The sequence below is a fragment of the Molothrus ater genome, chromosome Z (genome assembly GCF_012460135.2).
Source record: "Molothrus ater isolate BHLD 08-10-18 breed brown headed cowbird chromosome Z, BPBGC_Mater_1.1, whole genome shotgun sequence".
Classification (NCBI taxonomy): domain Eukaryota; kingdom Metazoa; phylum Chordata; class Aves; order Passeriformes; family Icteridae; genus Molothrus; species Molothrus ater.
The window spans coordinates 1,029,414-1,048,233 of NC_050511.2; the positions used below are offsets into that span (position 1 = coordinate 1,029,414).

At 47.0% G+C, this 18,820-nt stretch overlaps 1 protein-coding gene across 1 annotated transcript in view; it reads left to right on the top strand.

Annotated features, from left to right (window-relative positions):
* The window catches only part of MYO5B (myosin VB), a 146,372-nt gene that overhangs the window by 60,831 nt on the left and 66,721 nt on the right, over window positions 1-18,820 (top strand). Inside the window, exons 10-14 of the mRNA XM_036403645.2 lie at window positions 108-373; window positions 5,085-5,166; window positions 6,685-6,825; window positions 13,908-14,030; window positions 15,188-15,271. Of these exons, the coding sequence (XP_036259538.1) occupies window positions 108-373; window positions 5,085-5,166; window positions 6,685-6,825; window positions 13,908-14,030; window positions 15,188-15,271 (696 nt within the window). The remainder of the gene's footprint in view (window positions 1-107; window positions 374-5,084; window positions 5,167-6,684; window positions 6,826-13,907; window positions 14,031-15,187; window positions 15,272-18,820) is intronic.

Here is an 18,820-nt window from a genome sequence, read left to right on the forward strand (position 1 = left end):
CCCACCATTCCTTGCGCAGAGCTGTGAACTTGGGTGTCAAAATGCCTCTTTTGGGTGTCACCAACCTGCTGGCTTTACTTCTGGTCCCCCCCCTACCTCCCTCCCAGAGCGAGGACGAGCACCTGAGCAGCTTCTGCAGCCTGCTGGGCGTGGAGCACAACCAGATGCAGCACTGGCTCTGCCACCGCAAGCTCGTCACCACGGCCGAGACCTACGTGAAGAGCATGTCCCTGCACCAGGTGGTGAACGCCAGGAACGCCCTGGCCAAGCACATCTATGCCCAGCTCTTCAACTGGATCGTGCAGCACATCAACAAGGCCCTGCACACCACTGTGAAGCAGCACTCCTTCATCGGCGTGCTCGACATCTACGGGTAGGCACCTCCTCAGCTCCCCGGGCTGCCCCGTGACTCCTTTACAGCTTGTCTTCACCTTCCTGCAAAGCACACCCTGCTTTGTCTGGGGGCAGGTGGTGGGAATGATGGAAAGGAGCACAAAAAAAAAAAAAAAAAAAGTACTGTGTGGTTTGCAGTTTTGATCCTCCTTCAGAGTGTGCAGCCCTCAGCACAAAATGGTCTGTGTGAGCACTGGGTTCTGGGATTTACCTCCCATGCCTTTCCCATCTGGAGTTCCTGTCTCCTGTGCTGTTTAAAACAACCTTAAAGAGGAGCTGGGGTAAAGGTGCTGCTGTGGAGAGCAAAGACTGCCTCACCTTGCTGTGGGGTTTGAGGACACTCCTTCACTTCATCTGTGAAGCCACTGCTGCAGGGCCCTGGTGCAATGAGAGCTTTCAGAGGGGCTTGGGAACCTGTGGTGGGGATGTCAGGTGCAAAAAGCTCTTCCAAATCTTGCAGCCTGTGCCCTCAGGGGCTGTGAGCTGCTTTAAAATTGTTCTGGTACCTGTTACTGCCTGGTTTGTCATCCTGAGTGGTGGTAGAAGAGGGATGTGAGAGTTGTCTGAGCTCAATTTAGCGGAAGTGCTGCAAAGAAGCAGAAGAAGATGGAGGAGAAAGGAAGGGATTCTGTCAGTTGTGGGGTGGAAAAGGAAAGAGAACTTGTGGGTTTGGGTTTTACCCTCCAGTTTTCCAACACCCCTTTTTTTTCTGGGACAGTGGAAGGTGTCCCTGCATGTGGGGACTGGATGACCCTAAAAGGTCCCTTGCAACCCAAACCCTTCTGGGATTCTGTGGTTCTCAGTGGGACAGCAGTGGTCTCCTGTTCTCCTGACCACATCCAGGTGCTGAATTGCTCCTGTTTTGGAGGGGAAGGGGGAATGGACAAGTTGCAGCTGCTCCAGGAGCCAGTCTCTAACCCAGGGCGGTCACTGTGCTTGCTCAGTCCCCAATCCTGTGTCCTCTGAAGGTCTGTCAGCTCTAGGAGAGCCTCAAGCTGAGAATGAAATCCTGCCAAAGCAGTTCTGGATCAGAACAAACAAGCAGTGGGATTTTAGGGCTAAAACACTCACACAATTGCTGGAACTGGGTCTTGTGTACAAACCCTCCCATGAAGTTTCTACAGCTACTGGTGTTTGGGATGATAGTTTTGACATCTGGACAACCAGAGCAGCAGAAAGGATGCCAGAAAGTGCTGGAGCAGCAGTGCAGCCCCCCTGGTTGCTGGTCTCCATCCATAGCTGCTGTCATGTGGCAATGTTTGCAGGAGCACTGCTATCAAGGATTATAACCACACAGTTCTCTTTGGTTTGGGATTTCAGTGGGAATGGCTTGAGGTTGTTCTCTCCGGTTTGTAACATTCTGGGCTCACTTGGGAAGATCTTAAATACAGTACAGTCTGGTTCAAAGGCTGTAGGAGATAGAGAAGCTGTTTCCCATCTCTTTTCTATGAGATAGAGAAGCTGTTTTCCCCCACAGAAACTTGTGCAGGCCGGAGTGTGACAAGTAAAGCTTTGAGATGGAGCCCTGTGGGTGATGGTGGGTCCATACAGAAAATTGGATGCCTGAATTAGAGGATCAGACTTTCAGAAATCTGAATGAAAGGAGGCTTGAGGATAAAGCTCATGAAAGATTAAGCTGGGCTTGAAAATCTGTTAGTGTGGAAGAAAAACCTCCTTCAGCTGCCTGTCCAGTGTGTGGGCCAGCAGGGGCTTTCAGCCCTGGTGACACCAGCAGGGCTTTTCCACAAGGACCTGTAGGTCCTACTAAAGAGGCAGATTTGCAGGGGAAGATGTCCATGTGGGAGTCTGGTGTTCTAAAATGACCATGAATCCCTTTTGTAAATGGGTGTTGCTGTCTAAATGCTGAGTAATTTACAATGTGGGGAATATGGGTGTTGATAGCCTGACTCTGCTGAACTTTAAAGTGGTTTGGTTCTCCTAACTCATGTGTTTTTTGAGCTTTAATGCATTTTTCTAACTAACAGATGCTTTTCCCCCCTCAAATGGATGTTGTTTTGTCCTTTCCTTTGGGAGAGGGGTTGAGCTGGAAAGGCAGGGAGCCTGCATCAGCTTCACAGCACATCCTTGACATCCTCAGAGCTTCTGTCCCAGTGCCCCTGGGGAAGGACTGTCCGTCTGGGTGGGATTTCTAGGGATGGGATCCAAACAGAGGGTGCAGGAGCTGCAGGGTTTTTCTTCCAACTTTCCAGTGCTCGACTTTGCATCCTTAATTCTGAGGTGAGAGGGTGCAGCACTGAAAGCCTTTCTGTATTTATTGAAATGGTGTTATTTGCTGTAGCACCAATACTGAAGTCAGTCAGAAGAGTGGATTCATGTGGCACTCCTGGACTTGGTGGGGATGGTTTGTTCCCCCTCTTGTTTGCCAGGTGAAACGTGAACACCCAGGCAACCAGCTGTGTGCTGGACTTATTCATGAACTTTAAATATTTTAATACAAACCTTGGTGCTTCAGAGGACTTAGGAGAGACCAGCAGAATGGGGAGCAACAGAAAAACCAAAGTGCAGCATTTGCTCCTTGAAAATCTACTTACAAGAGCTGTCCCCAAGCTAGATGTGCCTTCCAGGGACCCACAGTGATGGGCTGGAGTGGTGAATATGTTTATTTTTTCCACCAGATTACAGTGCACTAAAATGAATAGAGACCCAACAGGCACTGTTTTGCTTTTCCCATCAGGATGTTGCCCTCAGTGCAGTCACTCTGAGCAGGTAGGGCCTCCTGGCGTGCACACACGTAGGGCTGGCGACTAATCTGCTTTGTCAATTAGCAAAGTGTGCTAGTAGATTCCCTTAATTAGCAGCTTTGTGAGATCTCCCTCGGAGCTGTAGTTGTACAGCAGCTCTGCCCCCGGCTGGCACTCACTGGGAGGGTTCATAAATCACATCTGGTGTCTCGGAAGGGGAGAAGTTTCCACTCCGATTTCTTTTCCTCACTGACTCCTGCCCTCATTGCCTTTTCCCACCTAGCTCGCTGTGCCTCTCCATCTGTGTTTTAATTTAATCTTTCCTTGCCCTGTTGCTGTGGTCATGCCTGCAGCAGCTGGTATTTCCAAAGAGTCCTGGGATGCCACATTCCTTGAGCGGCAAGGGCTGGAGGTGCAGATTGGCTCAGCTACACCACCACAGAGGGATCGAGCGCAGAGGGGGCTCTCCAGGGACACATCCACCACTGAGGGCCATGACACGTCTTTAGTGTCATTATTTGTTGTCCCAGGCACCAGATTCTGTTGCATTAAAGACTGTTATGCCCAGTTTTTGGGAAGGGGATGGGTTAAGCATCCTCTGCTTGGCACAGGTGGCACCAGCTGCTGGACACACAGAGGGAAAGAAGTCCCAGGTTTCCTCAAGGACTGTGGGGGTGATAAAAGCACAAAACCAGCTCATTTCTCCCATTCCCCTTTTTCTTTTGCCATTTGGCATTGCATTTCCCCGGGGATTCTGGCATTTTGTGTGGTGATGGCATTGTCACCTGGAAGTACCCGGGGAACAACTGCATCGCCTGGGTAACAGCAGGGTGGTGCTCGGGAAGTGGCAGAAGTTCTGATAATTATGAGGAAGAGAGGCTGGAAAGAAAGGGCTTCATTCATTCAGTGTTTAAAGACTGTTCTGCCAGCTCCTACAGTGCCTATTACCCGAACAATTATTTAGTCACATATTTATCATTACAGCAGCTTACTCATTGAACACAGGAAGCCTTCCCACTTCTCCCCTTGATTTAATCCTTACAGTCATGTGTCAAAGACTTCTTTTTTTCCCTTCCCCCTTCCAACTGTGCCTTAAAAATAGAAATATAAAACACATAATTCCCAGTGGTAGCTCAAAATACCCTCTTTGGGTTTTAAGAGCAAGCCTGGCTACCTGTGCCTGTCCTTAGGTGTTGTGTGCTTCAGCCTCAGGGGCTCTGCTGGCTCCCTGCTCCTTACCTGTAGTCTGCCTTACTAAAACTGCATATTTTTTCCTTTCTAATTGTGACAAAGAAGCTATTTTTGGGCCTTTTTTTGGAGCTGATCGGTGGCAGGGTGAGATAATGTTTCGGCTTGGTGAGTTGTGGAAGTCCTGGTGAAGAGGTGGATCACAGAGTCCAGCACCAAGGACCCTCTAAGGGTCCTCTAAAGAATGAGGAGTTGGAGCTGAAATCACCATTTTCCCCCTTCTCCCTTCCAGAAGTTGCTTACTCACGTGTGTCTAATTTTTGTGCTAACGGGGATGCAGTACAGAAGCTATAATTACAAATTTAATACCTTCTTTTTTCTGCTCTATTAAATTCCATTAAAAGTAGCATGCTGGGTCTTTTAAGACAGCAGCTACTGTTTCTTCATCACCTTTGCAGTGAATGTATTTGGAACTTAATATTTCATAATATTTTTCCCCAGGAGAGGCAGTTACATTTCTTGTCTCAGGCAGAGCTCATGGGCAGGAAGCTGCAGTCGTGCCAAATGTCTCATTCGTGTGTACCAGGAGGGACCTCTTGAATCCCTTGAGTTGTGCCAAGAAAAGAAAGATGTTTTGAGGAAAAAAGTGTAAATTTAGGATAGGAGGAATGGGAAGGAGGTTTGAGTGCTCCCCGTCACATGGATGGCACCATTGCAGGAAAAATTAAAAAAAAAAAAAATTAAAAAAGAAGATTTTGAGACAAAGCAACGCCTAATGCTGATTTATTCATTGCTTTGCAGGTTTGAAACTTTTGAAGTGAATAGCTTTGAACAGTTCTGTATCAACTATGCCAACGAAAAGCTCCAGCAGCAGTTCAACTCGGTAAGGTCAGCTTGGAAATTTTCCATAAAACCGAGCAGAAAATGTAACTAGGCAGGATTGTGGTGTGTCTGGCTTCTGCTCTACAGCATTCACCTGCAGCCTGGACAGATCATGTGCATCCTTGGGATGCCCCTCTCCCAGACATTTCTCTGCAGTGGTTCTGGATATTCCTATCAAGTTGGAAAATGTTGATTAGTTGATGTAGAAATGTGATCCTGGAAATGGATTTGCATGTGGTTTGTGCAAAGGCTCACACATTGCTCGGAATAAGTATGAAATCTGCCTTTTTCTTGGTGCCGTTTCAATCCTAAAACAAAACCTGAGTGGTCTCATGCTGATTTCCAGTGTGAATTAAAATAAGTTATGGGTGTGGAAACCTTCCCATTAAGCATGGCTTAAGCCTGTGAGATGAAAACTCTGTATTAAATAACAGAATTAGAAACTCTCCCCACTTTTCACTTGGACATGCCTCACAAAACCCAGAACTGTTCCTATTTTATTAGAAACAAACATTTACCTTCACTGGAAATGGAACCAGTAAGGAGTTGTCTTCTGATTGGGTTGTAAGTAGGGAAAAAAATACTGTTAATTTCAGGATACAGGGGAAAACTTGTTAAATTTGAGCATTTAAGTACTGCAGATTAGTTTGGCCCTTTGAAGCCATATCTTATGCATGGACATGAACATTTGCAGTCTATCTAATGCATCAGATAGATCACTGCTGCTAAAAATGAAAAGTAAATTATGGATTGTATTTGCACTATTCATATCTTACTTGGTATGTCTAACTATCACTTCTGAAGCTTATAAATTCAAGCTCCAAGATGACATGTTTGAAGAGATTTTAAAAAGCTATCTTTGAAGGGAAAAAAAAAGTGCATTTGAAAAATCATTTTTTAATATGCTCTGGAGTATCTCAGAAATAGCCAGAGACAATTTATCTGCTTGGGCAGAGGTCTGAGATACGTAAGCCTTGCAAAGATTTTTTTATTATAGGTTCTTTTAAATCAGAGTTTTCAATAGAAGTGTCCCTGAGTCAGTCAGACGCTGCTGCTGATATCCCTTGTGGGATGATGGGCGCTCTTTGTGGAGCCCTGCTCGCAGATGGGGACACGGGCTTCCAGCCCTGGCTGGGCTCCCAGCTTGTGAACCCGCTTCAGGTCACTGCTTTAATCAGCAGAGCAATAAAGCAGAGGAGGATTTTTGTCAGCCCAAGAGACAGATGTGTCACTGCCACACCAGTGTATAGCTCCCACCTCGTTGCAGTGACAGCTTCAGCCACTTTGTAGTGAAAGTCATTTCAAGCCTTATTTTTCCCTGTGCCGTGGTTTCCCGTCGTGACGGTTTTGTTTCCCTGGCCAGGAAAATGGGCTGTGTGAATGTGCGGGCTGTAGGTGAGGGCACCTAGAGCCTCTGGGTGTGCTCATGGAATGCTGAAGTCCAGCAGGGACAGGGGGAAGGGGCTGTGCTCTGCAGGCTGGGCGCACACTCAGCGGCTCTGCTTTCTCCCACTCCCAGCACGTGTTTAAGTTGGAACAAGAAGAGTACATGAAGGAGGGAATCCCCTGGACTCTCATAGACTTCTACGACAACCAGCCCTGCATAGACCTGATAGAGGCCAAGCTGGGGATCCTGGACCTGCTGGATGAAGAGTGCAAGGTAAGGAGCACCTCCCACCTTCTCACCTGCGTCTTTGTCTCTGTAACACATCAAAGAATGGGCTTTAATCTCTGGTGTCTTGCAGGTGGTTAAACATCTCCTTTCACGTGTGTTGCTGCTGTGCTCATGGCAAGAGTAGGCTTGAGCTGGGATTTGCTTTGGTTTGGAACATTCAGAGCCTCCTGGGCAGGTGTTTGCTCCAAACCCAGGCACCTGCACTCACTCTGTACAGCCAGTGCTTGTGTGTCTGGCCTGGCTGTGCTGAGGGACAGCTATTCACCAAAAGGAGCTGGAGCTCCTCTCAAGCCTTATTTTGTCTCAGGGGAAACCTGTCTTCTTGCAACAGCTCTTTAGGGCAAAACTCATTGCATTTAGTGTGCAGACTTCAGAGTGGTGATGTTGGAGAGCAGTCTGCTGTCTTTTGCCCTCTCTCTCTCTCATATTGGGCAAAGTGAAATCTTGTTTGAAATTTGAGAAAAAAAGCCAGAGTGGCAAACCTTGCTGACAATCCAGAAGAAAGGCTGGGCTCCTTGTTCACACATTGCTCAGTCATGAATAATCAAATATACCTAGGAACAAGGAATGTCAGAGGGCGGGTTTCCTTGGGAAGCTGGGATGCCTGTTTTGAAGCTCTTTGATGCTGGAGATGGATGTCCTGTTGGAAGGGGATGGCGATGTCTTCCTGCTGGGTGTGGCTGCCTTGAGGAGCCTCAGCCTGGTGTTGCTGTGGGGTATTGCTGTGTGGTTGTCCTCAGGAAGGGTTTCCATTGAGGCTCGGGTGTGTTCTGTGCCAGGGAATGTCATTCTGACTGTGGGAGGGCCCTGAGTGTTTCTGAACAAAGGCAGGGAAGAGTGAGACAAAGTGCTGGGAGAGCTGAGGTGGATAAAGGGCCCAGCTCACCAGCACAGCCAAGGTGATAAGAAGGACCCAAGGAATGCTTGTGGGGTTTGTGGGACAGGACAGATCTGGTGGCTCAAAAACACAAGTGTCATGTTGTATCAGAGGGAAAGGGTTGGGATCCATTGTTCAGGCTTTTTTCCCTGGACAAGGATGTAGCACCTGTGTTTGTCTGGAAGAGGGGTGACCTGTGAAGTGTTTGCTGCCCTCCAGGTACCAGGGCTGCCTTCCCAGGCATGGCAGGGCTGTCCCAGCCTGCACATCCCACGAGCTCAGCCCTGGTCTGAGCTACAGACACTCTGGCTTTGTCTTTGGGGGAGCCAGAGGTGGGGCTTTGCCCTTTTCAAGTCTGCTCTCACAAAATCTCCTTAAAAATGAGAACAAATCACACTTAATTTTATGTCCTTATAAACAGCATCTCAGTCAGTGCTGATTTGGAAGGAGGTCAGATTATTTGCTTGATATTCAGCACCATTTAATCTGCTCTCTGTGCTGTCAAGCCAGTTAAATTCTGCAGACTCAGACTGTCTCCTGGATGCTGTGGGGACCATAAGGGAAGTTTCTTGGGTGTTGGGAGTCACACCCTTGGCTCCTCTCTGGAGCACCTGGCACTGGTTGCTGCTGGTGGCATTGCTGGTGGCGACATTGCAGCTCCCACGTACCCGCAGTAGATTTACCTGGTGCTACTTTTTTAGTCCATACTTTTTTGACAAAAAAAACCCCCACAAACAAAAATACAAAAAAACAACCCCAAAAAAACCAACCCCAAAAGCCCCGTATCAAGATGTATTCCCTCCCCCTTCTCATCAAATGCCAATTATCTGGGTGTTTACCTGTCAGTGGGAGATGCTGTCATTAGTCACAGGCCCTTATTACCGGCCCTGTAATCGCCTCTTTTATAACAACCTGCAAGTGTTCTCCAGATTTATGAAAATTTCAGCAAAACCTGTCAGCTGAATGCAGCAGTTTATGGATGAAAGCCTCCACCCCCGTGGCAGTGTTTCAGCTCCTGGGGTGGGACCACAATAAGGTAATTACACGCCACCTTGTTAGAACCTAACAGAGGATGAAAACACTCTGGGACGTGAAACGGCACCAGGGGAATATTTGGTACATAATGAAGCATTAGTGCAAATGCAGAGGGTTTGTTACTAATGTTCTCACTTCACAGTATGGGGTTTTTTTTATCCTTAATGTGTGGTTGGAGAGGAGGTGGCTGGGTATGTGCTGAAGCAGTTCAGGAAGTGGAGGTCATAGCAGAGTCTTGTTGCTGTTTAGGGAAAAATTGACGTAAGAATTGGCAGTGAAAGAGAGGGCCCTTGAACTGGGGTTGGGGTGTTAAGGACTAAACCTGCCTCCTGAAAGCTACTGAGAAAAGGCCTACTTCTTAAAACATACTTTAGGATATAGAATTGTGGAATCACAGAATCACAGAATGGTTTGGTGTAGATTTAAAGATCATCCTGCTCCACCCCCTGCTCCACCCCTTCCACTATCCCAGGCTGCTTCAAGCCCAGTCCAGCCTGGACTTGGTCACCCTTCACTCTTGCAGGTGACAATTCCTTGCCAATACCCCCTCTAACCCTGCCCTCTGGCAGTGGGAAGCCATTCCCCCTTGTCCTGTCACTCCATGTTTTGTGAAAAATCCCCCTCCAGAGGAGAGATGCTTATGTTTGGTTTTTTTTAAAACAGCTTTGTAATATAGGAGTTGGAAGCTGTTCTAGAATTATTAAGGTTGGAGGTGGCTTCTGGAGCTCATTTGGTCCTTTGTCCTTGGTCTACCTGGGAAACCTTATAACCTCTCTGAGCTGTGTATTCTGCTGAGGGACCCTGGAGTCTCCTTAAAGAGCCTTTTCCCTGTTTTCTGCACTGGAGTTTCACCTGCCTGGATCTGTAGCTTTTAGGACCTCTTGGTTTTGCTCTGATGCCAGAGGAGCAGTGAGAGTTCATGTCCCCTGTTCAGAAGAAGCTCTGGCCAAGGCCACCACAGTGCTGGGATGCTGACGTGCTGTAGCACAAACTGATGAGCCCAAAGAGGTGGGAAAGGGTGGAAAGGCATCCAGGAGAACCCTCCCCTTGGTGAGCTATGCAGGGTGGGTGCAGTCACCATGGGGCCAAGGGGGAAATAATCTGGGAAAGGAGTAGAGCCTGTCAGAAGGAATGAAAGATGGAGGCTGTCTTCTCTAAATCCAGTTCTGGGAAGATTGGTTGGATATCTGGAATAGTTTCAGAATATGGTTGCCCTTGTGGAGGGAGTTACTTTGATGGGGAGGACAGCACACTTTGGAAGACTTGAATTCTGAGGAGACATGTGGGATGACTTGCACTCTCTGAAGAGGACCAGCCAGTTGGGGTTGGTTTTCCAACGGATTTAAATTGTCCTTAGAGGAAACAGAAAACCCTCAAAAATGCAGTTGAGCCTCTGTCAAAGCTGGGTGAGCTGTCCCGTTTTCAGATTGAAGCTACATGCCGTGTGAGCATGCTGCTTGTCTTCCAGACACTTCCCGAGTGCCTTGAACAGTGCTCTCTGGCACAGGGTGGCATTTTTGGAGCTGTCCTGTGCAGGGCCAGGAGTTGGACATTGCTGGTCCTTATGGGTCCCTTTCAGCTTGGGATATTCAGTGGTTCTGTGGTTCTGTTTGGGAGTACAGTCAGAGGTTACCATGGGTGCCCAGGTTTCTCCATAAGGTGTCCTGCTACCTCTCTGTTTCCTTGCTTCTGCCTTGTCATGGGAGTGAGAATGAAAAAAATAATGAAAAAAAAAGTGTCCATTTCCATTAAGTACAACCAAAAGCGTTCAATCAAGAGCAGGCTGATTGGAAGGTTCACTTGTCAGAGTTGTCATCATTGTCCAAGATTTGTGAGGGGTCTTTCTGCTGGTGGAGCAGCCTGACCCTGAGGCTGCCAAGGGGGAATGTGTCTCACCAAACCCCCCAACTCCCTCGCATCCTTGACTCCCCTGTGGCTCCATGCTGTGTTCCATGGCACGTCGCCACTGTGTTATGCTGCTGATGTGCCAAATGCATTTCCTAGTGCTGTTCAGAAGATGCTCTTTGACCTTTGCTGTGTCCTTCTGTCGAGTGCCAGGAGCGCTGCACTCCCCTCCTGGCCGACCGCTTTTCCACCCCGCCTGTCTCCGTGCGTCGCTGCGGACCTGGGGATCTGAGCAAATGTGTTTTCCTTGTCTGGACTCGTTAGTTTTTTGGACATCAGGAATTAGCACATGGCTTTCCTGTCCTGGGGGGGATTTCTGCTCCACGAGCAGAGGTTGGACCCCTGGGCTTTCCTCTGGGGCGGGCCGCCCGATGCGCGGCAGAGCAGCCTTCCCTTCCATCAGAGCTGCCAGCTCTGATGACTTCAAAGTCAGGCGCGTCACTTGCACCAGAACGTGTTTCTGGAGTGTTTCTGCAGAGGCAGCCCACGCTCTCTTCAGGCTTTAACTTGTATTGGAGTGCTAAGGAGTAAAGAAATAAAATGTGAGCAGTTCCTACTGTGTTGTCAGAGGGTTGGCTTTTAGATCATTAGGTCTGAATCACAGAATACCTGAATGGTTTGGGTGAGAAGGAACCTTGGACCTCATCCAGTCCAACCCCTGCCATGGGCAGGGAAGCAGAGACACCTTCCACTGTCCCAGGTTGCTCCAAGCCCCATCCAGCTTGGCTTTGGACACTTCCAGGGATGGAGCAGACACAGCTTTGCTGAGTAACCTGTACCAGACTCTCACAGGGAGGAATTTCTTCCTAATATCTAATCTAAATCTGCCCTTCTTCACCTTAAACTATTGACCTTTGCTTCTTCTATCCACTTAATTGTCCTTCTGTTGGAGGTGGTGGTGGAGAGAGTCCCAGCCTTTAGTCCAGGTAGTCCCAAGCATCTCCTCACCCCTGGCTGTGGGTTCTTGGTGGGTTCTTGGTGCTGGGATGCAGAATGGATCCTGTGGGGCTGGCCCTGGCTGCAGTGGGAGGGTGTGATTGTGGTGGCAGGAGCTCCTGGCAGCACCAGGGGAGGTGAATCCAGATGGGGAGGGACCCTGCTTGTGACAGGAGGGGACAGAGGAGCACAGGCAGTGACCTTGTGCAATTCCTGGTATCAGCTTTATCCTTTTTAAAGATTCCGTACAAAACTTGCAAGGCAGTCGCTTTTCCTCTTCCCCATCCCCTAAAAAAAAGGTGAGATAGCCCATAAATAACTTTCTCAGTTGCTCTAAGGGCCTCAAACTGCCAAGGTAATACCAAAAGCTGTTACAATAGTAGAGATAATGGCCTCCTTAATTTTTATCTTTGGAACTTGGTCCCTATCAGGTACTTCCCAGGCAGCTAAAAATACCCAGGCTGCAGGACAGTGAGCAGGGTATGGCAAACCCTCTTTCTGGGAGGCAGGAGCGATGCCTTTGAAGTTCAACTCTGAGATAAGCAGGATTTTCAGCAACGTGGATGCCCTGGAAGAAAGCTGGTGCAGGATAAATCTGGCTCAGGGTGGCTGCAGTGCTCTTGCTCTGCACCTGTGGCTTAGTCCTGCACAGGAGGCACCCAGTGATACCTCCAGAAAGGATGTTTTTGCATGCAAATATTAAATACAACCCTTGAAAAGAAACACATCTACATTTATATAACCCCATAGTTTAAACATGCGAGTCTTACCTTGCATAAATAAAATATGTATATAATTGCATAGCTAAGTGCCTTTCAATATTTATATATAGCCTGTGTTATTTCTGTGTATATCCATAATTGGCTAAACTTAAAAATTGTAAAGTATAAACAAATGTGGGAGAGCACAGCTTGTGTGAATGGCTGCTGCATTTAATTCACCCTCATTACAGGGATTGGCAGGAGATGCTTCTTCTCCCTGTGTTCAGAACCCTTCTGGTGTGTTTTGGTTTGCTGTCATGAAATCAAAGGCTGTTTCAGAGCAGCATAAAGAAATATTCCTCACCTGTCTCGTGTTTTCCATCTTCCTGTTCTCTGTCCCTATTGCCTCTGTCATTTTTCATATAAAGGCCTATGTAAAGTCCTGATGGATAATCAAGAGCTCTCTCTGTTGCTGCACGGTTGTTCTAGGGTTTCTTTCGTCCCATCTAAGTTTAAATATTGACTGAGGCTTTTCTTCTGAACCATCTCTTTTTCTAACCTAAATATCCAGTTATCCTTTTTTTTTTTGGTTAAAAAATAAAAGAGCTACCATCAGAGGTGTCGCTCAGACCCCAAGAGGAACAATTTCACTGTTATATAAACCAGAACTTCATGTGTGTGGTCTCACGGGGCAGTTTCTGGAAATTATTCCATCACCTAAAACAGCATTTAAAAATAATACTGGTGCTGGAGTAGTTAATGTATCTTAAGTGTAAGAATACTTCCTTAATATTTCTGTTTTAATTAGTGGGGGTTTTTTTGTTGTGTTGGGGGGGTTTGTGTGTGTGTGTCTCTGTGTGTGTGTGTGTGTGTGTGTGTATTTGGGGTTTTGTTTAATTTTGATTTTTTTAATTTGGTTCTGGGTTTGTTTCTGGTGGGGCTTCTTGTTTTTTGTAGGGGGGAAGTTTTGGGGTTTTTTGTTGGTTTTGTTGGTTTGGTTTTGTTTATTTGTTTGTGTTTTTGTTTGGGTTTTTTTCACAGTTTGTGGGTGCTTTTTTGTTGTAGAATTTTTTTTTTTTTGTTTTGTTTGTTTTGGTGGCTGTTTTGGTTTTTGTTTTGTTGGTTTTTGTGGTTTTTTCTTTGTTTTTGTTTTATTGCAGGGTTTGTGGGTGTTTTTCGTTTTGTATTGGGATGTGGTTTTTGTTTGGTTTTATTTGTTTGGTCCATTTTGTCGGTTTGTTTTCCCTTTTTTTTCCTGCAAGAGCCATTCCGGCTGCCGGAACAGAACCAAGATTTGGGTGTTTCCTGCTGGAAACGCTGTTTTGTTGTTGTGGGTTTTTGTTTGTTTTTGTTTTGTTTCAAGGTTTGTGGGTGCTTTCTTGTTTTGTTTTGGGGTGTGTTTTTGTTGGGTTTTTTTTGTTTGCTTGGTCTGTTTTGTTGGTTTGTTTTTCCCTTTTTTTTTTTTCCTGCAAGAGCCGTTCCGGCTGCCGGAACAGAACCAAGATTTGGGTGTTTCCTGCTGGAAACACAGTTTCGGTGTGTTTGCCACGAAGGTAGGTAACCAGAGAGCTGCACCTGGGCCTGGCAGTGTCCCCTTTGTCCCCTTTGTGCAGGTGCCCAAGGGCACGGACCAGAACTGGGCGCAGAAGCTGTACGACCGCCACGCCGCCAGCCAGCACTTCCAGAAGCCGCGCATGTCCAACACCTCCTTCATCGTCCTGCACTTCGCCGACAAGGTACCCAGCAGGGAGCACCCAGCAGGGACCCAGTAAATCAGTGGAGAGCCCTGTGAGCCGCTCCTTGGTGCCTGGAGGGTGGTGGTTGTGGCTCAGGTGCTCAAATCTGGATCAGCCCCGAGGGCTTCAGCCTGTTGGTTGTGGCTCTGGGCTGTGAGCTGTGGGTTCTGGAGGAGAGAAAAATCCTCTTTCCCAAAGCTGTGGTGAAAAGGGTTTCTGTAAGGGCAGCTTGGCAGAAAATGTGTTTGAATTAGAAGAGCCGGGGCTGTGAGTGCCAGCAAGGCACAGTGCAGGGAGGAGGTGAGAGGCAGATCCCACCTTTGTGAGGGAGAAGATACCAAATGTGACACTAAACTAAACCAAATCCCAGTGCCTGGGTCTTGTCCATGGGCTACAGCTTCACTGAAGCCCTGATGTGACAGGTGTTAGAGCAAACAGGAATCTCAAAACTTGAAGTTACCCCGAACACACATTTGTTAGGAAAAAATTAAAAAGATCAACCCAGGGATCTTTTTAAGATGTGGCTGAGGAGCTGGACAGCATCCAGGTGCTGTGATGCCCTACAGGTGCTACCCCTAACCAGGTTTGTCCTGGATTCCAGAGGTACTCACCATGGCAAATGTTGATACTCAACTTTCCTTAGGCAGCTGGTTTTGCAAATGGATCCTTCATGAACAATATTTCTTAGCAAGTTTTTCTTTTTTTTAGTATGAAAAAAAGATAAATTTTCTTTTGTTGCCTCTAATTTATTTTTAAAATTTTTTAAAAATTCCTTTGCATCCTACCCCTCTGCAGTTTCAAAACCCAAGAGACCTACAAGAGACTTAGACAGGGCATATTTTGAGGTTTATTGATTAACTTAGAAGGAGTTGAGGAGTGAACAAAAGAGCATGTAGACTTACTGATGATCCTTGCATTTTTTACTCCTGACTTCCATACACAGCAATTTAATGACTAGGAAACAATCTGTGTTTCCTAGTAAGGATTTTGCTTTCACCCAGATTCACTTTGATAAAAAGTGACCTTTAAATTCCAGTTGTTCCTTTCCCCTCCCAGCGTTTTGGGGTGAGCTCCTGACAGCAGGGGAGTGGTGGGAGCACCTTGTCCTTGTGTGTTGGACTTGTCCCTCTGAGCTTCTTCCCTTTGTGTCCTGGCAGGTGGAGTACCAGAGCGAGGGGTTTCTGGAGAAGAACAGGGACACTGTGTACGAGGAGCAGATCAACATCCTGAAAGCCAGCCAGGTAAAAAGGGCAGCAGGTCAGGGCAGCTGCCCAGGCTGGAGCTGAGCTGTGCCACGCCTGGCTCAGGGTGCAAACCTGCAGCTGCCTCCAGCCACTGACAGCCACCAGAGAGCCAAACCAGTGGGGTGTGGAGCAGGGAAAAAGGGGGGAGAGGAGGGTGCTCAGGATTACACCCACTGCATGGATGTGGGGGGTTGTCTGCCTTCCTTCACCCTGGTGTTGGTGTCCTGTCAAGATGCATCGCAGAAGTAGTTTCCAAACCTGCTGATCCTCTTCTTTTTTTGGTCACCAAGGGCCAAAATTAGGAACTGGTAGGTTTTGGGCACTGTTAAATCCCACTTAGCTCTTGCTTGGAGCTCCCCACCCATCACCAATCACCCATCACCCATAGAATCACAGGGTTATTTGGGTTGGAAGAGAATTTAGGGATCATCATGTTCCAGCCCCCTGCCATGGGACACCTTGCACTAGACCAGGTTGGTCAAGAGCACGGAGATCTGGGGTTAAAAACCACTGTCACCAGCATAATTTGTACATTGTGGGTAGCCTTGCTGGTCCTATCCCCCTCCTATGTGAAAATAGCTGTTCCTCTTAGCTGTAATCCATTGTACTTGTCCCCGTGACTTCTAATTACTTCAATAATTACCGTGCAAAAACTGGAGATAATACTGGAACTGTAACATGAACTCTGAGACACTCCAGCTGCTGTGGAGCTGTTTTACACCACTGCCAATGTGAAACTTTAACAAATTAACAGATACTAATGATCCCTCTTGGTGTCACTTGTCTTTTACAAGATTTGTGCTGTGTACCTTCCCTCTCCCAAGTGTTGTACAAACAACTTTGTCAACATCTCATTGCACCAGGTGCCAGCAGGGATGTATTGACTGGCTTTGAATGACAGTCTCCTGGTAAAGGCTTTTTTGGCTCTTGCTGTTTAAAATTTCCTGTGTGCTATGGATTTGGTGAGATGTTGGAAGCAGAAGAGCTGTGGGCCTCTGAAGGCTTTGGAGTGGGCCATGCCTGCAGTAAATGAGCATTTGACAGTGGCCTCCAAGCCAGAGATTTTACAGTTTTCTATATAAATTGAGTAGATTTTGCACGGGCTTCCAGTACCATACTCCTGCTCTCTGTGAGCATTTGGGTAGGTTGGGTTAAAAGTGTCAATAGCGCAGACAGCTAAGGAATTTCAGATCCTTGTTGTTTTAAAACCAGACCAAAAGTTCTTCCCTGAAGCCTTGAGTCTTTCATTGTCAAGTAATGAGCTGAAACTTTAAACAACCTCATCTCTCCCAGGGGCAGCTTTATTAAGCAGTTAGTGTGAAAATAAAGCCCTGCAAAGCCCAACTCGGCATCCAGCAGCCAAAATCCAGGCTGTGTGACTCTGGGGCACCATTGTTCCTCTAAACCCAGTGTGTGGTTTAAGGAAGAAGTGCATCTGCTTTCCTCCAAAGTCTTTCAAAGCCTTTCCACAGCACAGGCCAGCATGTTAAGTTTTGGTTTGGTTTTTTTAGTGAGCTTTTTTTTTTTTTTACATCACAAATTTTGAAGGCCCCCCGCATGTTGCAAGGAAAAGTGTCTCATATTCAGACTTCTCTATGTGACACCCTTGGGTGTGCTGCTGGCTGTGACCTTCTAAATGACGCCCTGAATAAGGAGTGGGATGAAGGGAGGTGGAGGAAGCATTATTTTTAGGAGGAGTTTGTTCCTGTCAAAGTTAGAAGAGATGAGAATGGGAAATTATTTAAGTGTTGTCAGTGGCTTGGCCTGTTTCACAGCAAGGAATTCATGTGAAGATGGCAAGATGAGCAATTTTCTCATCCATGGTAGTAGTTGTGAAATTAATAACCATGAAGCTGGGCTTTAATAATGCCCAAATCAAGAGCTCTGCATGTTCAAGAAGCTTCCCAGGGAAAAACTGGACATGATTAGAGCTCATTAGAAATGCCAGGTAACCTCCAGGAACAGTTGATGCTGTATGATTAATTATTTAGCCAGTGCTGAACTTGCTGTTGGAGTTAGTGCTGCAGAACTGGCAGTGTCTGATAAGGATTTCTGCTTGACTGTTTGGTGTAGAGGAGAGATTGTAACTCATTGGAGTAGTGTGGTGTGGAGTGGTGGAGACCCTGGAAATCCTTCCCTAAAAACACAGATATAAAATAAAGGCTCTCTTGCCATATGTAGGGACCACAATATAATATCAGAGCAGGCTGGACTTTGTTTAATAGCTGTGTTGGAGGGGATCTTAAATCCCATCCAGTGCCATACCTGCCCCTTCCACTACCCCAGGTTGCTCCAAGCCTTGTCCAATGTGGCCTTGGATACTTCCAGGGATGGGGCAGCCACATGTGCCCTGACCCAGCCCAAAACACTCTGAAATACACTTGGGTCTGAGAATCTTTGGGAGATAGTTTGTTGAACTTCTGCCTTTAAGTCATTCCCCTAACAACATGGGAGCAGTGCTTTTATCAGCCTATGCTGATCCGGTGCTGGTCTGGAAGAAGAGCAGCAGGACATTGTCACATTCCTCTCCCAAGTCCTTCAACACCTGGTGATCTGCTCTTGCTGCCCCTAACCCTTGTTTGCCAGCAGATTGTTTCCCTGGTGTTTTTACCTCTTGCTTGCCATTTGCCCTCCAGGACTATAAACAATTAGCAACAATTTTGTATTGCTGTAAAAGGCAACCTGGTCTCTGAACCAGCAATAGCAGCAGTGGCAGTGCTGACTCTGCTACTCGAATGTGTAAATTTAACTAAAGCTCAGATTTGTGCTGTGAGGACTTTGTCCTGTCCTCAGGATTGGGCTGGCACGCAGCATTCACTGCTTTCTTCTTTGCATTCCCACTAAAGCGGCACAGAGGGCAAGGGGGAACACTGAATTTAACACAGCAAGGACCTGGACACCTCCCTGTCAGGAAGCCATCGCTGATGAAGCACTACCACCAAGGCAGAACTGCCTTCTGCTAATTAGAATGCAATTACTGCCATCAACAAGATGGTGGAAGAGACTTTATAAAGCATTTAATTAGTTCTGTAAGCGCTGGTCAGCTGAAACAGTTGAGAGCTGATGTTCTTTGAATTAAGGGAAATTATTTGAATGCTAATGGAAAGCATAAGGGCATGCTGTGAAGGTATTATTTTCCAGGTCTCTGTAATTACAAATAATGCACCAATGGTTTTGACCCTCCCAGCTGGGGAGGAGGGATCTGTCCCTCTTGCTTATGCCCCAGAACCTGTGGAATGGCTCCTGCTAGAGATGGTCCCAGTTCCACCAGGTTTGTATCATGGCTCTGAGATCCTTCTCCAGGAATGAGCACTGCTGTTATTAATACCAAGTGGATGGAAAGATCACTGACAAAGATCCCAGCTGTGTTGAGAAAATATTTTGAAACCCCAAATTACATCCAGAGGTTTTACCACATTGTCAGGTGTGAGGCAGTAATGCAGAGCCTGTGTTAGATATCTTCATTAGTACATGTGCCATCCATCCCTCCCATGCTTGCAGGAGTCAGAGCATCCCAGATGGTGATGTGTCACCCATAACAACTGT